The 24,060-nt window shown below is 42.2% G+C and overlaps 1 protein-coding gene across 7 annotated transcripts in view; it reads left to right on the forward strand.

Annotated features, from left to right (window-relative positions):
- The first annotated feature begins 6,505 nt into the window (after positions 1–6,505).
- fbrsl1 (fibrosin-like 1) overlaps positions 6,506–24,060 on the forward strand; it is a 288,927-nt gene continuing 271,372 nt past the window's right edge. For all 7 annotated transcript variants that reach the window (XM_029256595.1, XM_029256593.1, XM_029256594.1 and 4 more), the window contains exon 1: positions 6,506–7,730. In XM_029256595.1, the coding sequence (XP_029112428.1) occupies positions 7,431–7,730 (300 nt within the window). In that variant the 5' untranslated portion in view covers positions 6,506–7,430. The remainder of the gene's footprint in view (positions 7,731–24,060) is intronic.

Here is a 24,060-nt window from a genome sequence, read left to right on the forward strand (position 1 = left end):
CATGTTTTGTAAATGATGAAAAGGCATCTTTTTCCAGTCATAGTCACGCCTCATAAGAGGCCTCTGTAAAAAAGGCCAGTCTCAGTAAACACTCCCTTCTGCATTTAACAACATCACCCAGGAGAACCAATGAGGCCTGCAGATTATCCCCTTGTAGAAGGAGATCCACATGACTTGCCAGCAAGATATTGATCCTGGGATATCGCTTATGAAAAGCTGGGCTGACATAACATCTCTTGATAAGATTTGGACGGGAAAGTGTGGTCCCGACAGCCCTGTGGGTAGAACAAACAGGCACGATCAATAAAATCCATTATTGCATGCACTAAAAATGCTGAACCATGGCATGAACTACCTTTCAAATAACAGATTGTAGGTTGTATTTAAACAGCAAAAAGTAAGTGTTGGTTGGAACCCTTCAGCAATGCAGTCTCCTCAACACATTTGTTTTTATTGTAGTGGTTGGGAAAGGACGATGATTTTTTTTAATACGCCAGTGATAAAATAGTCATTTGTCTCTGCCATTCAGACTCTCGCCTCAGTGTATTTCGTTAACCAGGCAGACCTGATGACTAATTCCCCCAAGAATGATTTGTGTAATAAAAACTCAGCTGGTTCTCAAACTCTGCCAGTGAATTCCACTCTCCTCTTCAATCGTAGGGCTCCGAGGCCAATTTTTCTCTGTTTCACTAAGTGCTTTTTCACAGGTGTGAATGGCCATCCAGAGGCCAAGCACTTGAAATTAAAAATTTACAAGCTCTTCAAAAAAATTGCGGACAATTGGCAGCGTTCTAACAGGCAAACGCAAATAGCAGAATAATGACCTTAATTTGAATGACAATGTTTATCTGGACCAAGAGCAACCAGTCTGGTTTGTTTAAGATAATGTCTCTGAGGACTACAGCATGTACCACCATCCATGCAACTCGTAGAATTTCAAAATATCCCTTCTTGTTATTTAGGAGAAACAAGTTCCATCTTAGGGAGTATAGCCTTGGTTGCATTTTCAGATACATTCAAAAAGCTGACACCAGCGCATTATTAGTTCTACAGCACTATCTGTATAACACCTACTTTTGGCTCAGACAGAACCAGTTGTACACCTAGCATGCCATGAAAAGGCCATAGGACCCCAAAGACTTTGCAGTGCGTCTTTTTAAAATGTATCTTTCTGGGGGAACTCTGTATTCAACGCATATGGAACGAGTCATTGAATATTTTATACAATGGCATTGCACACGTAGCGCAGGCTCCGCAGCCCTCGGGCTGTTTCATGTCGACCGTGTCTGTGTATCGTCAGATAACAGTTCTTGTTGTGTGAAGAAAAGGATCAAAAGCACATGAAAAATGTAACCCGTTTTCTCTTTCTCCTGTCCTGAGGACAGGGTATTTTCTACTTGCTACCGGGCTCAACACTGCAGTGAGATATGACAATCTATGAATCTGGTGGATTACGAATATGACCAAAACAAAATTTAATAACTCCAATGGGGGTATTATTTTAACTTCAGTGATGTAAAATTAAGATAATCCCTGATATTTACATCTACACAGGCTGTCATTGTTGTGCTTGACCTGATTTGTTATTGTGCTGCAATGTTGTTTTTTATTCTTTTTGGAGAGTTTTTCTGTCTTTCTTCCTGTAAATCCATTTTCCTGGAGTTATCCACCATGACAGAGAGGAGCTATTCTTCACTATGAGTAACACGTCTTGATTCTCCACAATACGTCTTTCATGTGGCAAGAATAACTTCCATTAGTTTTGCACCATGGCTCTTTGTTTTGCCACGTGGTTTGAGGAGTTCATCTGTAAATGCCAATGACCTCAGGTAAAGAAGTTTGTGTGATATCTTCTACAAAGCTGCATTTCCATCTTACGTCCGTATCCAAAGAATAACACCTTTCCCTCAACATCTAAATTAACATGAGGCATTTAGGTGAGAAGGAATGCCTCTCCCGGGCTTGGTTAAAAGCGAGCGATTGTACAAAAAAACTCCTTTTAGGTGGCAAGCCCCTTCTGCCTGAAGATTGTAGCTCAGTGTTTCAAGGAAGAGCTTTGTTTGAATAAGGCCCTGAGCTGCTTTTAGACTGTGAATTATCACCAGCTCTCCCCCATAGACTGTATTCCATATCTGTCTCTGCACTAATCTACTTACTGATTTTTTTCAGTTTTGAAAGGGTGTGTGTGTGTGTGTGTGTGTGTGTGTGTGTGTGTGTGTGTGTGTGTGCGCGTGTGTCTTGTGTGTAAGGTGTGGGAGGGTGTTGTTTAAAGATATCTAAGGTACACACTGGGCGGGAAGTTGAGACATGTGCACAAGAACGTCTACGGAGTTATATTTTTGTATCATGGTGCTACCAGTTCTTATATCGTTATGTTCATCTGTTCAGCGGAAGGCTGTAAAAATACGATCACAGAGATGAGACGATAACCATGACATGTACATGGGTAAGAAGTGAAGCACCCACTAAGGCCATTCTTTTTCATACCATTCTTTTTAATTTTTGCAATTGGAACATATGTTCTTCTGTGAATTTTGCTGGCATAAATGCTGGATATACTGTTTTCTTTGAGATTCCTGGCATGAAAATCATGTTTGTATGTTAATTCCTGTTTTTACTGGTAAATATTAAGAATGCATTGCATGTATCAGAGGTAATCAGACAAGCCCTAAATGATCACAGGATCAGCATGTTTCTGCCGGACCACGGAACATAACTGATTTATTAAAATCACTGTATGGAAAGAAATTAACCTTGCTCCTGCTTTTTCAGGTGTGAATAATTTACTGATTGGGCCACTTTCCAGCCAGTAGCTAAATTCACTTGTAAAACCCAGGTAAGGTTAATCCTTGTGCAAACAAAGGTTTAATTTAATTATAATACTGTGACAGAATAAAAAACTACAGAACCTTCATGTCTTTAGGACTATCCAAACGCCCTTGTTCTTATGTTAAATATATAGAAAATGTTTATGAGAAACATGAAAAAAGAAAACTGCACCTCGCTGTGAAGCATTTTTATCCTTGACACCAGCATAGAATTTGTGCTATTTTTTAAAAAAAATAGTTATTTTAAGTTCATTTACAGATTGCTTAAGCAAATTATGACTTCTGCCATAATTTGACAAAACAGGTGTTTTACTGTACACGCAGTCACTAGTCTTCTTGATAAGAATGCGCTGCACAAACTATTTATAATTATAAATATCTAATTATAATTGCACATCTATCTTTTCAGAAGTCAAACTCCAGCTTTTTTAAAGATAAAAAGGAGCAAGTTTTGTGGATGTACTTCTACCAGGGGATAATCAGAAGTCATATTTTGTATTTCATGCATGCTTGTGAGCTTGTGATTATCAGATGAAACTGTTTTTCAAGGCATGCATCAAGACAGAAGCAAGTAATTAAATTCTGTTATTCTGTTTAAAAACCTGTATATACTGCAGATGGTAAAATTGCTTCCAGATTGTTCCTTTCTTTTCCCATTTGTCTGGGTTTCTGAAAGACCTGATTAGTATGGGAACACAAAATGTTCTTCTGTGTCTTAGATGAACAGCAGGGAGTCTCTTGAGAATGATGCAGTGGGAGAACAAATATTCATAAAGATTTCAGGGAAAAGAAATTCATGCCTTAGTGACTATTGTATCAAAGTCTTCAGGATATCAGCTTTCTGACTGTATGTTTTCATGACCTGACTGCTATATACTTTATTGTACTTTAGAAGCAGTTTCTATTAAAATTACACATAATTACAAAAGAGACTTCATGCTGATATCTAGAAAATGACAAAACAATGAACAGTTTTAATACTCATGACACTGATTATTCCTATCGCATCGATTTTAATTTACTAAAACAATAATTTTCTTTTCAGTGTGCATCATTTTCATAAAATTAAAATAATGGGATGGGGATAACGAAACATCAGTATGTCAATAAATTAACCAAATAAATTTTATTTGTTATAATGCTGCTCTAAGGGGCATGTAACAACCTAATAGTTTACAAAATTAAGTTGTAAGTGACTCTGCTCTGTGTAGTATTGTCCTGTCTCTGAGACCCTTACCGCCCTTGTGTCCTGTCTGGGCTGTAATCTGCCCTGTGCTATGCAATATTGGCTTCAGGTCATGTAAAACTACCTGGCTAAGCAGTTATGGAAAACGGATGGATGGAGAGCAATATGAAGCTAGGAGTATTATATGGTAGGTATGGCAGTGGAATAAACCTGTCAAGTAGTGAGTGGACCAAAAAATATTATCAATAATACTTAATGGTGTAATAGGCAAATTCTGCAGGGAAACGTCAGGCTTGCTTGAACACTGGGAAGCAACATCCAACCAATCCCACCCCACCCTCCCTTGGTATGCCTATTAAGTTAGGTGATTTTTCCTTTGAAAATAACACAGAAAAGGTGTTTTTGTGATGTGGTGGCATTTTTCCTCTACAGCACTTATATAGTGGTCAGACTGCCAAACCAGAGCACTATTTCTACTGGCTGTTAATCAATTTGCTTTCACCAGCAGAGAAACTCATTAAGTGGCAGATTACCAGAAGGTTTCAGGGCTTCAGGCAATATACACATAGGCTGTGGTTAGGGGGAGCAACAGAATGCAGTTTGTATGCCTCACTGTTGTGGTCTTCGCTGACTGGACTTGAAATATTTATTCTGAAAAGCAAATTTATGCTCTGTACACATAGTGAATATGTAAGATAGCCATTTGGTCTTTTATTATTATTATTATCATTGTAGAGTCCTGATTGTCTGGTATTTCATTATTTGGCCTTTCATGTTACATAGAGGGAGATATGTTTTAAAAATTTTTTTATGTCGGACTTGTTTTGTGAGTTTTCATCTGTTTTGGTTGTTGTCTGTGACAATTTAATGACTCTTTTATTTGGATATCTGGTTTTTGCTTTAGGTTCTATTTAAAAAAAAAAAAAAACACTGAAGTAATGATTACTGCCTAAGGTTGAAAATGAAGAAATTAAGGTTTTTATAGACTATCAGTCTACAGAAGGTTTCGTATTATCCATTTTTATTATCCAGTCTACTACCATTACCATTTAGGGCAAATAATTGAGACTTAACTGTATTATTACTGCTGCTGCTGCTGTTGTTGTTGTTATAGTTTCTTTTTTGTATGTTTGGATAGCTCCTTTGTCCAATGTGACTTACGAGTTTAGGTTAATAACACGGCGTTGCAAGGTAGGAATTGAGAGGTATGACCCCATGTTCTAGGAAACTCTTTGTGTTATCCCAAATAATTATGTATAGCTCCGCTGAGTATCATTGCTCATTTTTGTCTCCTTCAATAACTGAGAAGTTGTTTTGCCACTAGTTACTTGAAAACAAGTGTTTAAAAGGGTCACAAGATAAAAATAAGATGATGACAATCCATTCTTTCAACAGCCAGTCAATTTAGTTATGTGTAGTCCTGCATAATACGCAATTTTATCTATACTCCTCCAGCTGTGATTGCATGCATTAACTTGTAATAGCTGGTTGCCTACTATTGAACAACATCTTATAAAAGGACTCATTTTCCAAGCAGATCAAGAACAGTTTCTGCAAGTTAATAATTGGTTTTTTATTATACCCTTTATTATTCAGTACACAATCCAGTCCTGGCACTTGAAATAAATGAACTGTGACCGTAATCACCCACAGTTTAGTTTGCACAACACTGCTTTCTTTTTGTGTTAACTCAAGTGACATTACTGTTGGTGGTACAGGATGAAAAACGCATAGATCTAATGTAATAAACTTAATGTTCTCTTGCAGGAGAGCTCATATGGTACTTTCATGCCCTAAAGTCAGGGTGTAACAACTTGTAAAGTATTTAGGGGCAATAATATTATCAATAGCACTCCGCATAGTGATACACAAATATTTTGGGTGCACATTAGGGGCAATGTTGAATGTAGGGACAGCCCCCCATACACCTACATCAGTAACAATGCAACAAACCAAAAGACCTTCCAAATTAAAAGCTGTAACAAGTGCATTAAAGATGGTTCCATCTATACGATGCCCGAATATGAACCCAAAAACACAAAACAACATACATCAGGACCGCAATCCCCTTAAAGAAATAGCAGGAACTGTGGCTGATGGGGATTGATGTGACATTTATTAACAATATATTATATTGTGGCGACACTCACACTGCGCAATTCGGGGTTTCTTTTTACATACTTGAAATGATTCAAAACTGTAAACCTTCCAAAAATGTAATTCAATTGGACAGTCAAAAATCTGACTAAACGTGCTCCTCCGCATGTGTCACGTTTTGTCAGCGTCAACCATGTAGCTGGTATGTACGGCCAACCAGGTGTGTAAAAATTAGAGAGGTGCAAGCGAGCACATCTTACAATATCGGGAAAAAACAGTCTTCTGCAAAAAAATGTGGGAAGCACCGCGTGTATAATGAGGGAGCTTACTTCCTTTGGTGAGCGCGAGAGTGGCGGAAGTGCGTCAGTTCGAGAGAGAAAGAGAGAGAGGAGGAGGGGGGAGAGACCGAGCGTGTGTGAGGGAGAGGGAGGTCGCCTGTCTCTTTAAGAGCACACTTATCAAAGCTTTTCGTATGTAAAGAAAAACGAGAAAAAAAATCGTGTCGCCGAGGATCGGCCGTTCTAGGGGGAATGGATCTATGAAACTTGCCACGGGCCTGGGAATATAAAACCCCCTTGAAAACGGATGGATTGGATCACGGCGGGGGGGATTGCATGTACAAGTAAATAAATAAATAGAGATGATCCAGGACCACCGCGGTTAAAGACGCCACGCACCGGGGAGACCCTCCTTCCCCCTTGCTTGCCTTCATGGTTATTTGTTCTTCATGAAAAATCTCACAGAGTGGAACTTGACTAGCCGCCGGAGATGAAACTTAACCAGCCACAGTAGGTGCTGCCCACGGGTCACTCCTAAACCTTCTTCGACACGCGTCGCCGGGACGACCACGGTAATCTGGGATACTTCTCGTTTTTGTCGTTTTTCTGCGCGTCGGACCATGGATCGGCTGGGCTGGCCGGCCGAAGACAAGGTGCGCCGCCGTGGCTCGTACGCGTCGCCCGTGGCGCGCGGCTGTTGATGTTGTGTTGCGGCGCTGCAACAAAGTTGCAAAGGGAGCGAAATACAGAGAAAATGCGCAAAACAGCGCCGCTCGGCCGCTCTGCACCTGTTCGCTCGAACGGAGCGCCTCCGTCCTAGTGGGGAGTGCTGGAGTGGAGAGCGGGGGCTCCCGGGCTGGACGGGCTCGCTCTTGGTGCATGTGTGTGGAATATATCTGCACGGCGCGTCTGAAGGTCGTTGCGAATACATGGACACCCTCGTGTAGGCTGACGTGTCCGATCCAAGTGTGCTTTATTGTTATTATTATTGTTTAAATTAAAAGGCAGAAATCGGGGCTGCGGTCGCGCTTCGCTCGTGACATGGACGGCAAGCCGAAGCCGAGCCGGAGGTCCCGCTCCCGCAGGGACAGGGTGCGGAGGCGCGAGGCTACCGGCCGGGACGCGCGCGCCCTGAGCGCCTGCTCGTCCTGCTCGGACCCGGAGCGCAGCCCCTGCGCCGGGGATCGCGCCGCACAGCGCGGCACGCGGGCCCCGGACGCGACCCCCTGCGCCCGAGCGCCGCGACCCCCGCGCAGGAAAAGACGGGAGTCGGGCTCCCAGGAAGAGGATATCATAGATGGATTTGCCATCTCCAGCTTCGTCAGCCTGGACTGTCTGGAGGTATGGGGTTGGGGGGGGGTTGGGGGTCTTTTACAGCATGCAATAATATTTAAAACACGTTTTGTTCTGTTGAAAATTGATGCAGGACAAGTTTTTCCCTTTGATAACCTGCGCTGCCAGCATCTGCCCATCTGAGCACTGTTGTTGTAGGAGGTCTTCAACGAGGTCTTGGAGAATCAGGCTCTTGACATGGTCATCACACCTCAGGTCAACCAGTGGCTGTAGATGTATTTTGCCCACTGATATATGTAACAGACCCACTTCACTCGAGCCTCTGATGCCAGATGGCTTCAGTGGTTAAGTATTCACTGGATACGTCTATGCATTCTGCCCATATCACAGTAAATTCAGCTCAAGGTGCATCCTGACCTGGACGCGGTTTGTCTCAGGCCTTGGGCAGAAATGGATCTTAGCCTCGGTGTGCTGGTCAGTTTCCCACTGGAGCCATGGGCTTTATAACGAGTGACAGATGTCACATTGATTGTCAACACCCAGCATGTCCAGGATAGGCTCATTTTGCCGACTTGCGGTATGTTTCATGAAGATGTTGTCGTGAGGATGTAGAGCACATGGCTTTCCATGGGGTGATTTGGTGTTAACTTATTACTATTACCTATTATTTAGCATCTTTATCCAAAGCAACTTCAGTTGTCACATTTAGATCTTTACAACGATTTACCCATTTATACAGCAGGGCGTTGTTATTATAACAGTTCAGGGTAAGTACCTTGATTTGGGGTACAACAGTGGGAGGTGGGATTTGAACCAGAGACCTTTAAATTGTAAGGTGATGGTCCTGACTGCTAGGTCCTGACTTCTATTTTAAACGCTAATCCTAGGTACCATAGTTTAGAAATGAGATATTTATGTAGGGGTTTGTGTTGTTGTTGTTGTTGTTGTTGTTGTTTATCCGAATTAAACTGAATTGTATATAGTCTGTTGCTGGTGTACAATGACAGCAGTGTCCAATGTGGTTTAAAATTAAACATCGTATGTACTGTGGTTATGACAACAGCTGTGTGTTTCAGATCAAAGTAAGTATTTTTAGCTCATCTACATTTATTCATTTAGCAGATTCTTTTCTCCAAAGTAATACTTTTTTTTTTTTTTTTTTCTTTTTTTGTGTGTGTGTGTTTCATTTGTCATTTCTGCTATTCGGAATTGCGTTCCGCCATTTGCTGGTTAATTGAATGACAAACTTGAAGCTTCTTGTCAATTTGTCACAATCCATCTGGTTACAAGATTAACCTGTCAGGCTCTCTGTAATTATGTGGTTATTCCATTAACTCCAGGCATTCACGCTACGTAATGGAATTCATCTTAAAGCAGACGGCATCTTGTGCAGGGTTGGAGAGAGAGCACAATGTACTGGTCAGGGCTTGGTGTGTGTGTAAACAAATTTATTTTTCTTGAGCAGTGTGAAAGCTGCTGACATTTGGCTCTTAAAAACTGTCCTTAAGGCACTTTTTTGGGATTTCTTGCTTGCTGTCAGCTGGATGAGCTGTCAAAATGTTTGTTTAAAGCATAGATTTTACTGGCGAACCTGTGCTTACAAACAGTGTCCAGTAAAGATTTCCCTCCAATTTTGTACTGTTATCACTAAATTAAAAGCCTTTCCTGTGTACACAGGTTTGGTTGTAGCTGGACCTCAGTTTAATTACGTTCATGACGATAATTGTAAGCATAAATAAACGACACTTGGCTGTTGAAAGAGAGCTTTTGTGTAAATCATCCGTATTGCATTTTAAGCATCGACAGTGCTTATCTTGGCTGAAGTTGGGTAATGAAATAAATTGATTGTGTGCTTGGCAAGTGATAAGAAAAAAACAGTGCAAGATTAAGTGACTAATCCTTTCACACTTACTGGCACGCTTGGAGTAATAAAGGCTGTACAAAATTGTCATCCTTTTTAAGTGCCCCTGAAGGACCCAGTTTCTCGTCAACTTTGTTATGGCCTAAAAAAAAAAAGAGTCCTTCGTAGGGTGGTTCTAGGATATTCCCTGCTGTTTGTCTTGGTGCACAGCTTGTCTGCTTTCCTTACCGTGACTTTGACATTGCAAATTGACATATGGAATGCTCTCGGCCTCAGCGGTGTCATTTAAACGGTGGCATATTGATTACAGCTTCACAAATTTGCGCAGTTGCGATGGTAAAGAGGGTGATTGTGAGATAGATAAATACTTCCCCATCGGCTGAAAATACACCAGCAGCAAGTTTCCTTCTCCAAACAGCGATGGTCACTTTTGGGTTTTGCGTCGTGAAAATTGTAGCTCTTAAAATCGATGCTTCCCAGAGCTGTCAAGATTATTTGTGGTTGTTTTTGATAAATGCTGCTCCACACCAGATTTATTTTTATACACAAGCGGCAGTGTGTCAGATGCGCATGGCTTGTGCCATCGAGAAGTACGAGCCAGTGGATCACTCCAGTGCTCCCATTATTCAACTGGCAGTGTTATTATACAGATTGCACTACATAACTATGTTGAGTATCATGCTGGAAAACTTCAGATGTGGTCCTGCTGTTTTGGTCTTCAGCTAGCTGAGCAGAAGCATTCATGAGGTTCATGTTGACAGAGGATCTTAAATTAGTACCAGGTGGTATAGTGCTTATGGCTGCTTTCTTTCAATCGGAAAGTTCCTGGTTCAGATCCCACTCCTCTTATAGTACCCTTGAGCAAAGTGCCTTATTCTGAATGTATACAGTGAGAATGAGCTGGTGTATAAATCGGTAAATCAGTGTAAAGTTTATCTACCACTGGACCTTGGACAGAGATGTCAGCTAAATAAAAAATGAATAATTTGAATACCCCGTGAGTGCCAAAGTATGTCAACTACTTAAACAAGTGCAACAGTGGCTGCTGTTAAGCAAATATTTTAGAAATATTTGCATGCTGTCAACGATTAATGTACTGCAGCTCATTGTGCCTTTTCCAGTGTTGCCATTTATCTGAGTGTTTTATGTACCCCTTGGTTTGGGACTCTTCATCTTTTAGAGTCTGTTCTTCATCTGACATCTTCATGCAAATGATCTGCTTTTCAACCTGTTTAAAAAAGTGCCAAGAGAAATACTTTTTCATCTGGGTTTCTGTCAATTTGTCAATGAGCAGGGGGAAATTTAATTGTCAGATGACTGTCAGTCTTGCAAATTGGATTTAAAGCATGATGAAGTGTTTCTGTTGTGAATTGCTCAGTCACGTAATTATTTATAAAGCCATAGTTTCACTACGCTGTAATCAAATCTGGGTGCATTAGGGGCACGTTGTTTGTTTGTTTGTCTCCTGTTTAATTTATTCAGGATCACAGCCTACCTTTGTAAATGCACTGTAGAAAAACACGCCTTGACTGCTTTGTTCTGAAGGTTTACGCTTGCGGTTGTTATGCGAACGACGAGATGAAGCGTGCTGAATTGACTCCAGGTTTGTCAAAACCCTCAGAAGTCTATTTAGAAAATTATATAATACCGCTAAGCTGCCCAGAAGGCCCCAGGGAGAGTGAAGTAGTGGAAATTGATAAGAAAATGTTGCAATTATCCACCTTCCATAATAGAAATGAGATGTCTGATTCTCATCTTTGTACTCAATTGGAGTAGCAAATCCTTCTGCTAATCCAGAAAAGCTGATCCTTATTTCTGTATCTGCTTAGGCTTGAATTGTCACATTGATGTAGTTTTTGTGTTCAGGATTTCCTCTCCAGTCTTTATGGCCGGTAATGTGTGCTTTTCATTATAATGTGTTCAAATAGTGTGAACAGTGGAGTTTCTTCAAAAATTCAAGACAAAGGTTCTACCTATGGATACATCTTGGCTGTGAGTAGGAACTTGACCTTACAGTCTGAATCCCGTTCTTCTCAATACAGGGCTCCCTTAACATTAGGCCTGGTCTCATTTAACAGAGCAAATGGTATTATTGTTAATACTATTATTATTAGTCTAGTTTTTTTTTCTATTATTTCTTTGAGGTCACGCTGAAGCCTTTGGTGCACATTTGTTCTATACTAGGCATCTATTGTGTACTAAACCAGTTGAAATTAACTAATTGTGAGTACTTTTTGAGTTTGTTAGTTTTTCTCTCTTCTTTATACCCCGTAAAGTGACACTTGAATTTAGTGATAAAGCCCTGAAGAAGCTGCAGTTGGCAAGGCCCATTTAGTGGTTCCGTTTTTATTGGCAAGTGTGCTTCCCAGGGGCTGTGGCTTGTTTTCACTGACGGCATCTGTTCAGCCGGTGTCTTGCAGTGCCCTGCAGTGCCACTGAAAGTGGATGACCTATCGACAACTGATCTAAATATATCCACCCGAGGAGCAGTCTATCCCACCCTTGGGGGGATGGGGGCCCAGGGTCACGTGATCGCTGGTCTTGCTCGACCCTGCCAGTGTACCACGGAAGAAGTGAGGAACTGATCTGGCAGGATGTACAATTGGTGACTGATGTGACTCTTTCTTGTTTACATTTGGGTTTCTGCTTATTACTGCTTTTTTGTGGAGAAAGGATGGCGTTTCTGAGAGGAAAGCTTTAAAAAAAAAATGAAGAAAAAGTGACTGAGTTCTAATTCCAGTATTTTTCCCCTCATTTGACACATTTTTTCCCCTCCCTCAATTGTTATTGTCAGTTTCACATAATATATTTTAACTTACTGTAACAATTATAGACTGTTAAAGGCCTCACAAATGAATGGCATGCTTGTTTTCTTCTGAAATATATGTATGTATGCCGCCTCTTTTTAAGCCCACCGTGGATTAAGGCCTCAGTGGCTTTCTTGTTGCTGCAGTCATTCAAACGATAGCATTTCGGGTGTAAATTCTTTTTGTTTTGTCTCACATACACCAGCTATTTGCTAGGCGAGTTGTCGTGTCATTTGCTTGTAGCAAAGACAAACCTCATTCTTGACCACTTTCCTCAGCCAGCCTTAGCGACGCAGCTCATAATTATACATATAATGATCAAGTGGGTCATCCTGTATTTAAACCAAATTATGTTATGAAGTCTATTCTGGTACAGCATATTTTTCTCCCATGAATACTTTTGCAGCAAATGGATGTCTTGTTGAAACAGGCCTGTTCATGGTAATTGGCATATGCAAAGCTGTCGGGGGGGAGTATGTTAAGCAAATTAAAGTTCTCAGTTTTATTTTTGTATTATTTTATCGCTTATGACTGAAATAATTATGAAAATAAGCCTCCAGTAAGTGAATTTCAGGACTAAAAAATGTTGTGCCTCGTTTGGGTAGCACATGTTTAAGTGGAAGTCTCAGAGCATGTTTTCTTTATAAGTGACTTGGGTTGTGAAAGCAATTAGAGTAACAGTTGTCGACAAGTTCCTCGGTACAAATGTTAGATATGAACATCAGCTCTGAGGGGAGATAGGCTTTATGGTCTGAGCAATACTTATAATAATTGCTGAGAGCTCTATTCCCAGTCTGAAATAAGATATGGCTGCTGTCTTCCCTGCCTCTCATTTTCCCTTGTTAAATACGGAATGTGGAAGCTGGTGCTGTGTCTGCATGGGCCTGGTGATTTTTATCTCTGAAACCCAAGACAGGAGTGGGAATAGCAACTCCTTTCAATATATGAGGGTTTAAAGAAAGGAAGCCATATAAGGACTTTCACGGTTGATTCAGGTTGCTGTGTTTAACTTCTGGCAGCTGTCCGTTGGCCTGTTTCCAAAGCCATTGCCCGGCAGACTGATCTGTTGTCATCGTCTGTGCACTGGGGAAACTCAACAGAACTTGTTTTGTTTCGAAGCGATTCTGATTTTCTCCTGTCTTTTAGCCGCCCCAGTCAATCTACACAATGGGGTGGAAAAACACTGAACGATTAGTTTCGATAAATGTCGTTGCGTTGACAAGGAGGCCCAGAGAGCAGTTTGGCTTGGCCGAATGTGACATGGAAGCCGAACGTGATGCTCATGGGAGATGGACGTGCGCTGGAGTCAGGCAATCCCTCATCAATTTCAACTTGTTTCACATCTGTCCCCTGGGGCGTTTCGGTGACTGGAGCAGGGGTCTCTGAGGGAGTGGGGCTTTTCCTCATACTCACTTTTTGTCAGTAACACGGCTGACTGGCTAACTGTTCCCGTCAAAAACTTCCTGATCGATGAACCACTCCCTGCTCGAAATAATCTTCGTGACGCATCATCTCAAACATCAAATTTTAAGTGAATGAAAAAATAATTATGTTTAAGAAATATTTGTGGCAGCAGGTGGTGTGGCACTTAGAGGTGCTGCCCGGCACTCGAAGCACCCAAATAGGAATCCCACCCCCTCGTGCGGTACTCTTGATCAAGGTACTTAGTCCGAATTGAAACAAAAAAGAAAAACACCTCAATAATTCGGCGGGTATTTGTAAGTAGCTTAACGGTGTGATTTGTTTCAGCGAAAAAAATGTCAGCTGAGGAAACAAAAATGTAAAACGTATTAATTTTTCCCCTTCGTGCAGCATAACAGTGTAGCGTGTGTTCATGGAGAAACCTGTTGTAGATATTAGTTTGGAGGGTGGTCAGCCAGAGCTTCTTTGAAGAAATAGAAATGTGCCATCGATCAGCCCTAATGTGCAAATCTTGGCTGATTGTAGTCTCTTGCAGGCTTGTTTTCTATTTTCTTAGAAATCAGATAATTTGTTTTATTGCGGTTAAAGCTGCCTTTCGAAATGAGTTTGTAATTCCAGTTCATTTTTCATGCAGTTAGCAGGCCTTATGATGCACGTGCCAGAGACCAGTCGTGTAACATCCCAATCAAGTGTGGAGCGATATTGTCTTTGCTACATTAATAGTAAAATATTGGTGTATATTTAACCTCTGTTTTCGCAGCTTTTTAGTACTGATAAAATGTGTTAAACCAAGAAGAACACTGAGGTGTTCACTTTATTCTGTAGAATTGGGGTGGACATGTAAGGATCCCCCAAACTGTCAAACATTTAGTGTACATGTATTTATGTCGCTGACACTGTGTGCTCCAAAAAAACTTAGTGTGAGGACACTTGCAGTGATTTAACTATTTGTCCACTAGGGTCTTTTTTCAGTTCAGGCTCAGTGCCTTGCTCAAGGGTGCTCCGGCATCTGAATCTTGGTAGAACATCTGAACTGCCAGTTCCCACCTGTCAGTACTTTGACATTTCCCCTTTACTTTCTTTGTATTTTCCCTCAAGTCTCATGCTCTCCTTCACCCAAATGCACGATAGGAGTGAACTCGAACCCAAGTCTGGATTAATTTTTTCCTATGCCAGAAACGGAGTGGTTGGAGTATCGGTTGACAAGGAGCTGCCTGTTGGTCCTCGCTCACTCCTTCTGGTCCTGACAACGTTTAGTCGGCTTGCCTAGGATCCGAATTACAATTGAGAGCTTGAAGTTTGGATCGATGCAATCGACTGGCATTGTCCATTTGTTTGCCTTGTTTTGGCAGCTTGGCCTCAGTTTTCCGCAGCTGCACATAGAAAGGGCTTGACAAAATGTAATTGGCGGGAGTTTCACAGCAACATCTATTTTTATAACTGATATTAAATGTTGCCTTCGGTTTATGAAGTACGTCAAGGTGTTTATAGATGTTTGGCATTGGGAGTGTATTGAACTGAATTATGATCGCGGTAAGTGCTCCGCCAAAGGGGTAATTTAGAGATTAGTAATGTGTCATCTGTGTGTGTGACGGCTTTGAAGTCGGCGTGCTGAACGGTACAAGGCACACAGCCACAACCGAGGGAAAACACTCGTCTGTTTCAGAATGTCCTCAATTGTGACAGCAGTTATTATACTGCATTATTAGTATCTCCTTTAAAATTCCCTTTATCAGTCCAGTTCAATTATGTATTCATTAGCGACTCTTAGTCTGCATATTGTAGTTGAGATGACAAATTTAATTAGATTGTATTAGCCCTTCAGAAGGAAGTCATACAGGGAACAGATATATGACATTCTGTCATATTCAGCCATAGATACTGCTCTGTGTTTTCTCTCTCTCGCCCGCACACACACACACACACACACACACACACACACAATTACTCAAAGCGCTGCTCCGTTTCCTCAGTACTTGTTGAAGGCGAGGCCAGATTTTCCTGTTTGTAGACCTGAGACCATCTGACACCGAACTGGTACCGGAAATAAGTGCAAAGGATGTATTTAGAGTTTGTGCTTTTTATCATCTTGCAAAATGGCGTGCGGCATGCAGCACGTTACAGATGTCTTACTGGCAAATCTGTCAAAAGATGAAGTCAAACTGAAAGCTAGAGATTTAGTCAACATCTGTTAGTCAGACTTGGAAAAAGACTTTGTTTTTGAATTTGTGATGTTCTTTGTGTAAGAACAAAAAGTCGCTAGCGAGACTGATAAAATCCTGAATAAAAGATGAAATTGATAAAAAGTTTTCCAAATGTACATATTGAGCCAAGGATTTATTTATCAATAATGTAATTGGATCACATGCAGAAGGAGAAGGATGATTGTGTAAGCTTAAGAAGATTAAGAGCTATCTGCGCCTCTCGTCTTTGACTCTTGCGTGCATTGAAGGCAGCGTTGCTCGTAATACAGGCTTTGAGGACATTATTAAAGACTGTGATGAAAAGTGAAGCTGCAAAAACAAACTTTCTTAGGAAATCCCTAGAAATTTTGCATTTATGCTTTTTGAAATTGTAGTTGCGTTAACCCCTAATTTCTCCGCTGTTTAATTTTTTTTCTCCTCCCTCCTTCACAGGCCCTAAAAAATTTTGTAGGCCCTAGGCACTGTGCCTGCAGGGCCTAATGGGAAATGCAGCACTGATGGTAGAAGATCGTGGGCCTTGCTCATCCATGCCCACCAGCAGTGCCCAGCTCTTTGGTGTTCAGCCACGGGCAGGGAAAACTGCTCTCTGATACCACACTGCTTTTTTTTTTTTCTTTTTTTTTTTCTTTTTTTCCCTTAACACTACATGAGATGCCGCTTTCCTCTGCTGCTGGCCTGCCCACTTTCCTGTCATTTTCCCCATGAATTATTAACAAATTCTGTCATGCCGGGAAATGTTTCCCATCCACTGGACTCCGAAATGTCCACTAAATATTAAATAAGCCAGCATTGTGACCACCATTCCTGTGTGTGTGTGTGTGTGTGTGTGTGTGTGTGTGTGTGTGTGTGTGTGTGTGTGTGTGTGTGTTTGAGAGAGCACTATTAGGATTTCTTTTTTCCCTGCAGTGCATGGATTCGGTCTTTTGAACTGTTATTACCCTGAATTAGGCTGTGAATGGAAGAGCTCCGGTCTTTGGCAGCGGTAAACAGATCCCCGTGGCAGAGCGAGCTCCAACTTCCTGCCTAATTGCTTCCTGGCAGCGCGGCACTGCTGGCGACACACGGACCCCCATATTTCCACTATTTGCCCCAGGTGTGGGCGAAACAATGGCTCGGCTACATGACCACACTTCCTGTTACGCTCTGCAAAACCCCAACAAACATTGCAGTCGTTCGTACAGCTATTATATGAATACTGTTAGTGTTTTATCGACCAAAAACTGGTTCATACCGTGGGATACTTTTGTGGAGAAGTTTAGTTAAGGGGTGGCATGGTGGTGCAGTGGGTAGGGCTGCTGCCTCTCAGTACATGTGCGGTTTGGGCATAGTTTCAAATCTGACTCAGTCTTTGTGGACTTTACATATTCTTCCTGTGGAGAACAAGGTTTCCTTCCACAGTCCAATAATATGCAATTCATGTGAACTAGTGATGCTAAATTACCTGTAGTGTGTGAATGGATGAGTGAGTGTGTCCATGTGGGTTTCCTGTGATGGACTGGTGAACCTCCCCCCCAGCTTTGTGCCCAGTGATTGCTTACTTTTCAGCAAGGTATGGACCCTATAGGGACTTGATGTGGTAGGCTACTTGGTTGCAGGCTGGTGTTCTCAATTGCTGAACTGTTGGTTGTCCTGATTGTTTATCTGTGTCTACAGCAGGGTATTAGTTATTATATGTCGTACAGATCACATGCAACAGACAACAGTGTCTTTTGTTTCACTCATAGGGGTTATTGTAGATCATCTCACAAGTGTCCACAGCTTTGCCAACAAGATGTGTGTGTGTGGGGCTGCTCTGTGACACTGGGGTGGAATGAGAGAGTTGTACATGGAGACGAGTTCTGGACGTGTCACTATAGCCCTAAATATAAAAGTGCAGTAGTTTAGAGGATGGAATGACATGACATGGACAGTCCTGGGACGTGCGATCTGCAGGGGGCTGGGAGTAGGAGCAGCTGTCCTGCTGCTTTGGTCTCTGTCATGCTCTGCTTATCGCTCCAGGCATTGGGGTTGAAGTGTGTCCTTGTCGATTCCATCATTGATACATGCCAGTGGAAGATGGAGACACACAGTGAAAACAGGGAGGTCTGCTGTGTGGTTTCCCACGTTTTGGTGCAGAGGGGCAGCAGGTGGCTATGTGGTAAGAGCCAGCACCTTCTGTCTCGGACGCGCCAGGCTTGAATCCAACTTCCTGCTATAGTACTCTTGATCAAAATACTTACCCTGAATTTATACAGTAAAAATTGCCCAGTTGCCTAAATGGGTAAATCAGTGTAAGTAGCTTAACGCTGTAAGTCGCTTTGGAGAATAGTGTCAGCTAAATGAATATAAATGGCAACGTGTGAGTATGAGTGTTTCACACTAGCATGTCAAACCTCTGACAGTTTTGCTGGAATGGTGGCGCAAGGTGCTTGGTCATCTGGCTGTGCTGTTGGATTGTAGGGATGTTTTGTGGGCCAGTTATCCATCCTCCCCCATAGCGAGTAATTGATGAGGGAGGAGGGTGTCGGCGTGTGAAACATTGCTGCACCCACAGCCCTGTCACTTTCAGGAAGGAGTCTGCAGGAAACAGCCTGGCTGTAGAGCTCTTTATGAGCTCAGTAACTGGATACAAGGCTGGAATCCCCAGCCGATGGAGAAAGAGCAAGCTGATGTGTGTTTGAGACCCGTTGGCGAGACAGAGGCCATTGTTCTCTGGGACGTCCACAATAGGTTTTCTGTTTCCATGCAGCAGCCTCCCCTGCTCCTGAGGAAAAGGGGCCAAGCGAGACCGGAAACAAGTACAACGTCGGAACGGAACCGCGATTGTGTCGCGCGACAGAAGAGGGCCATGAAATGAGCGGCATTCCCACAGTAGGCTCCCCCAGGCTTATTTTAAGAGATGGGGGAGTCACGGTAACCAGATCACGTGGACGGGCCATGCAGGAGAGAGAGGGCCGCAAAGTGAGAGTCGTTCCTGTGCACAGCAGGGAATTAGGGTGCCGACTGAGAACGATTCGGGAAACCTTCAGCGCCCATTCTCTTCGTGGCCACCCCAGCATGCCTGCATCTCCAGACCACACCTCAGGTCTCCTCACATTGCAATTTTTGACCTGACGCCAGATGATGAACGCATTCATGACAGAAGAACCGAAGTCGGGGGCAGTAGGTGTGTTACAGTTGCCTGATGGTTGCACGTTTAAATCCCACATTCCCCTGTAAAACACTTGAGAAACATGCTTACCGTGATTTACCTCTGTAAGAATGACCCAACTGTATAAATGGGGAAATCATTGAAAGTAGCTTAATACTAAGTCAGTTTGTGGAAAAGTATCAAATAAATAAATATATGGTAGTGTTTGTATATGCAGACTAAGCCCTGTCTATGTATTTTAGGTAGTTGGGGAATTGCCACCACTTGAATTTGTAAGTGTTGGATTTGTCTGTCTCGCATTTTTTCAAAATATGATAGTGTCAGCAATGAGAATTATTTTGGTTATGACGGATAGCCGGGCAAAAAGCCTCTCTGTGGCAATTTCTATAGTCTTTATTGTCAGTAGTAATTTTCTTCATGTTTTTGGAGTTTGAGGGTTTTAGTCTGTTCGCATGCAGAAAGCTCTTGAGCACAGGTGTGCAGGGTACGGATACTGATATTTCTTTTCAGTAAAGAGAAGCTTTACATTTATATTATTGTTACAGCTAGATTTATTTTTTTACTTTATCTGACACTTTTCTCTAAAGCGACTTAAATTTAAGCTACATGTAATAATTTGCCTATCATATAGGTGGGTGGGTGATTTTTTTTTTTTTTTTTTTCCCCCCCCGTACCAACTGAGGGTAAGTACCTTGATCAAGGGCACTGCAGGAGGAGGTGGCATTTTAACCTGTGTCCTTTGAGTCTAAGGTTGCATCTCTAACCACTGCCCCATCTGCTGCCATAAAAACCTGTCAAAGTGAATAGATGTACTCCGAGCTATTTTTGACATAGAGGCTGTTCACAGCTCCACTGAAATGCATCTTGCCGACCTTCTTGCAGACAGGCACGCAGTTACTGATAAGTGCATTGTGCTTGCTGTGTGATATTAAATAGCAAAGTATAGGTTTATATTCCATTCCAGTGTGCTACCCTGTGCACACCGGGCCTCACGTGGGTTTTGCTTCCCTGCCATGTCAAACTGTGGCCATGCATCATGCTCTCTCTGGAAATGTTTTGTACTTTTAAATAAGTGTTTCACTTGGGTTTGTGTGTGTGTGTGTGTGTGTGCGCGTCAGGGCCAGAGTGGAGGCGGGAGCGGGGATCTGTGAAAGCCACGCGCAGTGTGTAGCCCGCCGTACTCTGCAGACAAGCAGGTGGAAGACAGGAAACCAAATGTGACAGTGCTCTTTTTCTTCTCCTTCCACAGAAGGTTTTGTGTAGTTACGGGTGCTAAAACAGGCAGCCGTCTGCATGCTGCATGCTCACTTTCCTATTTGTTGTTGGAAACCTGTTTTTCGTACATCGCGTGCCGCATTTCAAGCAGCCTGTTAACCATTCTAGTATGTGCCAATTTCTAATCAGTGGAGCTCTGTGTGTGTCATACAAGACATATTGCTTCCTTTATTTATTTTTAAAAAATTTATTTTCAAATTGTGCATTTTTATTTACCTTATTTAACTTTAGGTAATCTCTTACTTTATTTTGTTAGTGTAGTGTTTTTGTACACTCACTGGCCACTTTATTAGGTACACCTTGCTAGTACAGGGTTGAACCCCCTTTTGCCTTCAGAACTGCTTTAATTCTTTGTGGCATAGATTCAATAAGGTGCTGGAAACATTCCTCAGAGATTGTGGTCCATATCGACATAATAGCATCACACAGTTGCTGCAGATTTGTCGGCTGCACATCCATGATGCAAATCTCCTGTTCCACCACATCCCAAAGGTGCTCTATTGCATTGAGATCTGGTGACTGTGGAGGCCATTTGAATATAGTGAACTCATTGTCATGTTCAGGAAACCAGTTTGAGTTGATCTGAGCTTTGTGACATGGTGCGTTATCTTGCTGGAAGTAGCCATCAGAAGATGGGTACACTGTGGTCATAAAGGGATGGACATGGTCAGCAACAATACTCAAGTAGGCTGTGGTGTTTAAATGATGCTCAATTGGTACTAAGAGGCCCAAAGTGTGCCAAGAAAATATCCCCAACACCATTACACCATCACTACTCGCCTGAACCGTTGATACACGGCAGGATGGATCCATGCTTTCATGTTGTTTATGCCAAATTCTTACCCTACCATCTGAATGTCGCAGCAGAAATTGAGACTCATCAGACCAGGCAAAGTTTTTCCAATGTTCTATTGTCCAATTTTGGTGAGCCCGTTTGAATTGTAGCCTCAGTTTGCTGTTCTTAGCTGACAGGAGTGACTCCCGGTGTGGTCTTCTGTTGCCGTAGCCCATCTGCTTCAAGGTTCGATGTGTTGTGCATTTAGAGATGCTTTTCTGCATACCTCTGTTCTAATGAGTGGTTATTTGAGTTACTGTTGCCTTTCTATCAGTTCGATAGAGTCTGGCAATTCTCCTCTGACCTCTGGCATCAACAAGGCATTTTCGCCCACAGAACCGCCGCTCACCGGATATTTTATCTTTTTCCGACCATTCTCTGTAAGCCCTAGAGATGGTTGTGCGTGAAAATCTCAGTAGATCAACAGTTTCTGAAATACTCAGACCAGCCCGTCTGGCACCAACAACCATGCCACGTTCAAAGTCACTTAAATCACCTTTCTTCCCCATTCTGATGCTCAGTTTGAACTTGAGCAGATCGTCTTGACCATGTCTACATGCCTAAATGCATTGAGATGCTGCCATGTGATTGGCTGATTAGATATTTGCGTTCACAAGCAGTCAAACAGGTGTACCTAATAAAGTGGCCGGTGAATGTATGTCCTGCCTGCTTTTTTGTGTTGTTCCCCCTTCAGCTGGGGTGTCTGGTCTTTTTTTTTTTTTTTTTGGCCAGGAGCCGTAATCATCATTGCGAACTGGTCCAGGGGCTACAAAATCATAGTGACATACTGCATCGTAAATTTCCAGATTGAAAAATAATTTATTTTATTTATGTGTCGTGTGTCTAGCTATTGTCTTTTGATTTGATAGAGTTTATGCTGTTTATGGCAGCTACAGGAGTATATTAGTAATTTTACAAATTTTCTTGGAGGCGGTGTTACATGAAACGGCAGATGCTGAAGACCCCTGCCCCAGTGCAATGTATATATGTGTCCCGTGCGTGTGTGTAAAAAAAAATTGAAAAGTTTTTTTTTTTTTTTTATACAAAGTTTCTGTTTGCCATCAGCGGTGACTGCACTACTTTTCCTAATGACTCGATTTCTGTGTGGGCCTTTTTAGAAATGCAAAGGAGCAAATTGCAGTAAATGTAGCTTATAAGTTACGGCTGTAATGTTTGTGTAGGAATCCATTTGCTGTTTTGTTTATGTGTCACGGGAAGGGAGGCATTAGCAAAGAAACAATTAAATACCGCAGCAGCCCGAGGGATGCCGCAAATTGTTTTCAGCTTCGTGCTGCTGACGTGGCCTTTCAGTAAGGTCACCCTCGTGCCCCGTCATGTCTGTGCCCGCCTGAGTCTCATTTGCATTCAAGGGAAAATGATCCATAGTGCTGGGTTCGCCTTTCTAATACTGATTTTGTTGGCAGCCAAGGGAAAAAAACAAGAACAAAACTTTGTTCCGGGTTGCCTTTATGGAATGTGGCTTTTGGATGAAGGTCAAATAGGTACTGAAAAAGTAAAGAGGGTGTGTTCGCTTCACGTGGTAATGTGGGGTGGGCGCCTGTTATGTGAAAACCGGTATGCTCAGGCCCTTCGGAGGATGATTGTGAACGCAATCTTTGCGTTTCTCTTATAGTAAGAGATGATTGCCTTGTAATCCCCACCCACCCATACGCACACACTTGGACATGTCTCTTTACTTATGCTGTAAAGATTGGGGACGAGGGTGCCGCTGCAGTGTGACACCAGCAGCAATAGGCAGCATCACATTTGTATTTACGGATTTTGCCGATACTTTTCTTCAAAGGGATGTACAGCTCACGGTAACTGAAAGTGTGTTTCATCAGCAAAGATTAATTTGTTTAATCAAAACACACATTTTCCAGTGGTTACCTATACAAGTGACATACAAATAGGATGCGAACGCGATATTACAAAGTAACAGGTAATGAGAGCCTTGCTCTGAGGGTGTCTAGCATGCAGCCTGAAGGTTCCATGCAGCCTACAAGAGCATTTATAAAATGAATTTATTATATACTGACCATAAATATGATAAATTCACTTGAATTGCATCATCATGTAGTTATAGAAACATTTCATGACTCATCCCACCTAAATAAAATGAATAACTTTTCAATTTAGACGTTTGTGTCCCATTGTGTCTCTTACTGTGGGTTTTCCATGTACGGCCTTCAAACCAGTTCACAGTAATGACTGTGGCCTTTGGCCAAAAAAAGGTTGGACTCCTTTGGACAAACTTAATGTTTCCAGAGCTCAGCAATGGGTTTGAAAAAGATGAGTTTTGAGGCTTTTCTTGCAGGATCTGAGGGATTCAGCAGTTCTGAGGGACCGAGGGAGTTAATTCCACCACATTGTTTCCAGGACAGAGGAATGATTGCCTTTGGATTTTGGACCCCTTGTGAGTGGACCAGCAAGCAGCGAGAGGTGGAGGAGTGTAGCTCTCTTGCTGAGATGTAGGGAGCAATATGGTCCTGTAAGCTTCATTAGGATGGTTATTGAGAACAGAGAATGGACCTTCACCCGGATGCTTCAGAGAGAAGCCCAATGAGGCCACTTGCTCAGCAACTTCATGGTGCTGTAAAACATGACCATGGGAGCACTGCTCAGTCCAGTGGCTTTCATCCTGTTTTTAAGACCGGGACATTCCTTTTCTGCTTTACAGCTGAGAGCCATTAGGAATCAAAAAAAAAAAAATCATAAAGTAGATGGGGCCATCTCTTTGGTAATGTTTCTGCCGGCCGCCGTTCCTCGGTCTTTGTTCAGCTCAACTGCTTAGTGATGTCACATTTATGAAAGAGAGGAGAAGAAAGAAAAGCACACGAGGTC

The sequence above is a fragment of the Scleropages formosus genome, chromosome 12 (assembly GCF_900964775.1).
Source record: "Scleropages formosus chromosome 12, fSclFor1.1, whole genome shotgun sequence".
NCBI lineage: Eukaryota > Metazoa > Chordata > Actinopteri > Osteoglossiformes > Osteoglossidae > Scleropages > Scleropages formosus.